Here is a 6,870-nt window from a genome sequence, read left to right as displayed (position 1 = left end):
TAACGATGATATGCATTTTTAAATATTGCATTTTATTTCATGTGAAACTGGTTGTGCAGGACTCCCTGAAAGAAGATAACTTGCATATCTCAATGGGACCTTCCTGGCTAATTAAAGGATAAGTGAACAAATTAATTATGCCATACACAGACGACCAAATGATGCAAAATCACATATTTCTCTTGGTTTGAAAACGTTTGGAAACATTTGTGACACGGATGAAGTTGTTTTTCGACAATTTAATATGTAAAAAAGTTAATTATTAAACCTATTAATTGAATGTCTTTTAGATGTTTGTTTAGAAAAGCATGTCACATACCTTAAGTTATTAAATAATCAAGTTTATTTGCAGTTAAATACATCATTTTGTGAAAAATCTTACAATGTGTACAAAACAGATGACAGATTGATTTGAAGTTTGATCCAGTTTCCTTCTTATTTTATTATTATAAGGCCTCTGCTGTAGTATAATGCTGTAAGATATTATGCATACATTTGAAATGTAAAGTTGCACCTGCAGTTGCTAGAACTACCAAGTTCACACTCTCCATTCATTCAAAAATTACACTTTACATTCATACTCAATCAGCGATAAATTTAATATCAAAATAAAGTGCATTTATTTCCATGAGAAACTTTGGTTGAAGGGAGGCTCCGCCCTCCTGTAGTCCGGCACTTCAGGGCCCGTTGGTCCAACAATCGTTTGAAAATTTGTACAGTTAAGACATGAATCAGCTGCGTCATTAAAAACTCATTAGTTTGTCACCTATTTTTCAGCTTTTTCAAGCTGGCTTGTGATTTGTTCTTGGTCCTTGCTTGTGTCTGACCAGAAGTCTGGGTTGTCTTGGTACCATTTGACTAAAAGACACAAACGGGAATTATTAGCACACGATATAAAGAGGAAAACACATTTTTTTTCATCTGCTTATATCTGCAGTCATGGAAAAATTATTAGACCACCCTTGTTTTCTTCAATTTCTTCTAATGCCTGGTACAACTCAAGTTACATTTGTTGCAACAAATATAATAACCACAAAAATAGCCCATAAGAGTTTGATTTAAGAGCTGATATCTAGACATTTTCCATGGTTTTCTTGGTAATAACCAAAACAATTATCAAGAAAACCATGTTAAATGTCTAGATATCAGCTCTTAAATTAAACTCTTATGAGCTATTTTAGTTGTTATCATTATATTTGTCCAAACAAATGTCCCTTTAGTTGTTCCAGGCATTACAATTAAGAAGAAATTGAAGAAACCAAGGGTGGTCTAATCATTTTTTTTTACAATTTGGGCTAAAATCTTCACCTATGGTGGATTACAATTTAAGTGATTTTTTTTTTTTTTTAACCCAAACTGGATTAAAAAATATGTAAATTTGTAAATTATATATTATTTATATTATTATATTAATATTAATTTATATATTATTTATTTAAATAGTTTACACTCGGTTCATTTGTAAAATGTCTATGAACTATAAATACATTTTTATCCATTGGTCTTAACCAAACCACTAAAAATAATAATAAAATGTACTTGTATAGCACCTTTTATATATGAAATACAGAACAAAGCTTTGCAAGAAACTTAGAGAAATAAAAATAAACATTAAAAGCATGTGGAGAGGCTTGTGGTGTGTAACTGTACCAGTCTGTCTGATGCCTTCAGCCCAGGACACGTCTGCTCTCCAGCCCAGCTGCTGCAGCTTCTCACTCCTGATTGGGTAGCGCAGGTCGACACGCGGCCTGTAGAGAAGAGGTCAAAGGTCGCTTAGCTCACTGTCCTCATGAGTTCATGAAACAAACACTTTAATATTTAATATTTTAGGCGAGGACCAAGTGTCTGAAGCCTAAAACCTGCATTCTTTAATGGCCAGCAGGAGGCGACTCATCTGGTTGCAAAAAGAAGTCTGATCGTATAGAGGTTTATGAGAAAATCACTCCACTTCTCACTGGATTTTTAGTTTAGTTTTTTAGTTTAGCTTTTTTTATTTCGAACATGTGCGAGTAACACAACAAAGTAAACTGAAAAACAAACAAATCCAATGAGAATAGTCAAAACAACAATAGCAATAAACAAAAAAAACGAAAAGGAGTAGGATGAAGCATATGCTTATTTAAACCTACCCCTTCTCCACTACTCAATTAACAATTTTTTCCCCTAAACATACATATTTACATAAAAATAGAAAATAAATGGATTAAATAAACGCCTCAGTAAACATTTGTACCTGTCAGGCACAAACTCGAGCCAATCGTTCACCTCGGAGTCCGGCACATTCTTGACCTAAAACACAAACAGTTTCATGAAAATCTGCGACTTGTGCTGTTTGTTTAGATGAGGAGAGCGTTCGCCAACAGTTCTCACCATCTTAACAAGTTCCCTGGCCAGTTGCATGATGGGAATCTCACAGCTTGTTCCCACATTGTAGATTTCTCCCACAATCCCTTTCTCCAGAACCAGCAGGAAGGCGTTGATGGCGTCATCGACAAACAGGAAATGGCGGGATTTGGGGAGGGTTCCCTGGATGGTGCTGTGGCAGAAACTGAGTTTAGAAACTAGATTCTCTCCGCTTTTTGTTTCTCTTCAAGTCAAACAAATACGGAAGACGTTTTCTCAGTCAAGCCCTTTCAAAATAAAACAAACCTACCATTTCTTGTTCAGTTGCAAGAGAGAGAGAAACCTCGGAATGACCTGAAAAGATCAAGATGATGTTTCAAAGTAAGTACAGAATATTTTTTTTATCACTTTAAGAAGTTTAAAACTAGAAAAACCTGCAGTTCCAACTGTTATATATATGCACAAGTATTTGTAGCATCTTTATTATTGTGTAATGCACAAGTGTAAGATAAAATGACTGTGATGAACGTATTAGAGGAAAGTGCAGGTGCTTTACCTTCTCTGTGTACTGCCTGGGCCCGTAGATGTTGTTGCTCCTGGTGATTATGATGGGAAACTGGTAACAAATACACAGAGCAGCATTTAAAATACAAAGAAGCCCCGGGTTGATGTTATGAAATTGCTTGTTTGTATGAAAACCAAAAGGTGAAGTGACTTGGAATCGGTTGGCGGCTTCACACACTTAAACAAATACAGTTTCAGTTATCTTTTTTTTTTTTTTAAACTTGTTATTTTTATTTCAGTTATTGAATATGTTTTTACAATTCTATTTTTTATTTCGTTAGTTTTCGTTAACGATAATAACCTTGCCGTGGACCGACCTGACAAAGCATGAATTCAGACTTTTCACACATCTGCATCATTTTGTAGTTATTTTGGCACACTTGTGACCCATTTATTGCAATTTAATCACAGCAAAATCTGTTTATTTTGGCTTCCTACTTCTGTAGTGATGCTGTAGAAGCGTCGTATGTTCATGAAGGAGACGGACTTTACAGACAGCATTTCCAGAAGTAACAGATGAGCAGCTGTGTAAAAGAGTTACATTAGAATAAGGTATTCTAAAGTATTACCTTATATTTGTCCCAGTAGGCTCTGACCAGGTACTCTGCAGCTGCTTTAGTGGCAGAATACGGGTTGGAAGGCCTCACTGGACTGCTCTCATCAAACACCTGCAAATACCCAATACACAAACCACTGAATGACTCAAAACAACAACAACAAGAAGAATCCTTCCAGCGAGTTGTCTGTTGTCTGACCTGGTCCAGACCGGCTCCGTACACCTCGTCGGTGCTGACGTAGACGAAGCGCTGCGGCTGGTGTCGGGCCTGATGGGCGGCTCCCAGTAACACTCTGGTCCCTTCGATGTTCACACGCTGGAAACTAGACGGAGTTTCAAATGACGACTCTGGACGAGGGGCAAAAAGAACGTGAGTCAATCTGACTTTAGTTGTTTTGCACTTTTCATACAAATAAAATGCAGCGCAAACAACTCGATTTTACAAATGATTATATAGTTAGATATGGATAATTATAATCATTATAATGAGATGTTTTCTCAAAATAATGTCTTTATTGTCATCATTTTACAGTGAAGGAATGGGTAAAAAAAAGTAAATTATATATTTTTTAAAAACAATAGAAATCAAAAAACTGTTAAAAAGATATGATAAAAATATAAATTATTTATAAAGTCTAATTAAAGACTAGATAAAAAAGTTAAATACAGTAAATAATTTGACAGACATACAAATAAATAAAGCTCTATTAAAAGCCGGACTAAAACAGTAAAAGACAATAAATAAATTATTTTTATAAAACCCTAATTAAAGACTACATTAAAAAAATAGTAAAATACAGTTAATAATTAAATTAGATATACAGATAAATAAAGCTCTATTAAGAGCAGACTAAAACCGTAAAAATAAATAAACAATTTATATTATAATAAAACTTAATTAAAGACAACATTAAAAAGTAAAAAAACAGTTAATATTTGGATTAGACATACAAATAAATAAAGCTTTATTAAAAGCAGACTAAAACTGTAAAATAAATAATTTATATTATAATAAAACCTAATTAATGACTTCACTAAAAAAATAAAATACAGTTAATAATTAGATTAGATATGCAGATAAATAAAGCCTGATTAGAAGCCAGACTAAAACTAAATAAATAATAATACAAATAAATGAATAATAATAATTTAAAAAAATATATAACTCATTTAAAAGCTAGATTAGAGAAAAAAAGGTAAGTTTTCTTTGAAAATCCCAACAGGTGCTCACCAACGTGCGTTTTAGCCGCCAGGTGAAAGATCACATCGATGTTTTCTGTGTTGAAAATGTGATTTACCAGCCGTGAGTTACACACGTCTCCCTGCAGAAGGAAGGAGATTTTAGGAGCATTTAGAGAGTTATTCTACAGATGTTAGTGCTCCTCTTAAGTTCTTGCTGAATGTTTCCTTCTCACCCTGATGAAGGTGTAGTTGGGCCTGTCTTCAACGCTCTCCAGACTCCTGGGGCTGCAGCAGTAATCCAACTGGAAGGTCAGACGATGAGAAATACTGAAATATAAACTCTTCTTTATTTATAACAGTCCCACCACACATCACTGAAGACTTACATTATCCAGGTTAATAATTCTCCAGTCCGGGTTCCTGCTGACCAGCGAACACACCAGATGGGAGCCGCTGGAGAGGAAGATGAGAGTTTTACCAGGTTTGTTAACATCCATTTTAACGTCTTATTTTAAAATAAGAGAATTTAGCCTTGGGATTAAAAAAGATCTAATGGGTTTTCCCAAAGTAATGACTCAGCATCTCAAAATTATAACCTGTTCAAAAAATAATTAATTACTTATCTCAAAAACTGTGAGAAGCTAGTTTCTCAAAATCTTGACTTGATATCTCAACGTGAGAAACCTCAAAATTATGCAAAAAAATGTTCTCAAAAACATGACTCAAAATGTTTTTCTCTAAATACTGACTTAGTATCTCAGTCTATCCTGAGTTACTTGATAAAACCCAACTCATTTTGAGATAGTGTCTGATTAAAATGCACAAATAAGTTAATATTTTGAGGAACTAGGTCATTATTATAAGCTATAAAGACATTTTGAGAAAGTCATTCATTATTTTGGGATATTAAGTCATTATTTGGGGATATAAAATCATTATTTTGGGATAATTAGTCATTATTTTGAGACACTAACTCAATATGTTTGAGGAAATAAGTCTTTTGTAAGATAAGTTATAATTTTGAGATACAAAGCGATTACTTTATGATAAGTTATTTTGAGAATGCAAACCAGAAGTTTATTTACACTGCTTAATCAATAGAAAGGGGGAAGAACTACGTATACTTAGCGTATTAAATACAATGTATTTATGTCCAATACATAAAACCACCGGGTAGGACTATAAAATAGACAGAATTAGCTCCACCACAGCCTGTTACAACAGTTATAGCATGTTATATGAACCCAATGTTTTAATATATACAAATATTCTGTATTAAGCAACTCAGTGTAATGTAGTGTTTGAGAAACCATCAATAAAGGCAACTATTGAGAGAAATCGGAATTGTTTTTTTTTTAGGTTTTAAGGGGTCGTCTAATAACTCTAGTAACTCAAGAGCGAGCTAGTTATAATAAATAGTGGTAAATAATAATGTTTATATAATGTTTCCTGTTCACTCACATGAATCCAGAGCCTCCTGTCACCAGAACTGTCCTGCTAAAGTCCATCTTCTGCTCATCACAACAGTGAAAACTAGCTGTCTGCTCACATTAAGGTCTTCTTCAGATGTATAAACGACATATTAATCCTTTTATATTCCGTTATTTCACGTGCAGGCTAACAGATAGCTCTTGTAGCATAGAAGTTCCCTTCAGTACACAGGTTACATTGTGTGATTTGCGACAGTTGCGGCCCCTTTTACGGCAGTGTTGACACGTTGAAAAGGGGCGGGTCATTCGTCGCATGGAGACTGGATTCTGCGCTCTGATTGGTTCTCGTACATGACAGACAGGCCGACTTATTGAGGTAACGGTGTCAAGTGAGCCGCAGTGAAGTTGTAACTTCCGGAAAAATATTTTCTAAATAAAAGTGACATTTAGTTAAATATTTTTACCGAACAGAGATGACATGGCGACTTTTGTAATTACAAATGTAATATGGTTATGGATAATGATTTTGGTTATTATTAAGAAAACCATGGAACATTTCTAGATATCATCTCTTAAATTAAACTCTTTTGAACTATTTTTGTTGTTTTTATAATATTTGTCTAAACAAATGTACCTTTTAATGTACCAGACATTAAAATGAACAAGAAATTAAAGAAAACAATGGTCTAATTTTTTTTTTTTTTTTTTTGCCTAAATCATCTCCTCATGACGCCGGCCACCTATGGTAAAATCGCCTACATCCTCAGTTGATCAGATCATGTGATTTTACCCCTT

At 34.0% G+C, this 6,870-nt stretch overlaps 1 protein-coding gene across 1 annotated transcript; it reads right to left on the bottom strand.

Moving 5' to 3' along the window:
- Positions 1 to 580: 580 nt before the first annotated feature.
- Positions 581 to 6,310, bottom strand: LOC131962938 (dTDP-D-glucose 4,6-dehydratase-like). The gene is made up of 12 exons (XM_059328053.1): positions 6,107 to 6,310; positions 5,032 to 5,098; positions 4,879 to 4,947; positions 4,695 to 4,785; positions 3,663 to 3,811; positions 3,477 to 3,575; positions 2,900 to 2,959; positions 2,654 to 2,697; positions 2,371 to 2,536; positions 2,234 to 2,289; positions 1,651 to 1,748; positions 581 to 858 (listed from the first exon to the last, which is right to left on the bottom strand). The coding sequence occupies exons 1-12, from the start codon at positions 6,151 to 6,153 to the stop codon at positions 767 to 769; spliced, it is 1,038 nt and encodes a 345-aa protein (XP_059184036.1). The 5' UTR covers positions 6,154 to 6,310; the 3' UTR covers positions 581 to 766.
- Positions 6,311 to 6,870: the final 560 nt, after the last annotated feature.

Source organism: Centropristis striata, chromosome 24 (genome assembly GCF_030273125.1).
Source record: "Centropristis striata isolate RG_2023a ecotype Rhode Island chromosome 24, C.striata_1.0, whole genome shotgun sequence".
NCBI classification, from domain to species: domain Eukaryota; kingdom Metazoa; phylum Chordata; class Actinopteri; order Perciformes; family Serranidae; genus Centropristis; species Centropristis striata.
This window is presented reverse-complemented; position numbering and strand designations above follow the sequence as displayed.

Coding starts and splice junctions, on each gene's coding strand:
- LOC131962938 (XM_059328053.1), bottom strand. CDS start 6,153: ATGGACTTTAGCAGGACAGTTCTGGTGACAGGAGGCTCTGGATTCAT. Junction 2,537..2,653: donor TTGCAACTGAACAAGAAATG/GTAGGTTTGTTT, acceptor TTTCTGCCACAG/CACCATCCAGGGAACCCTCC. Junction 1,749..2,233: donor CTCGAGTTTGTGCCTGACAG/GTACAAATGTTT, acceptor TCTTCTCTACAG/GCCGCGTGTCGACCTGCGCT.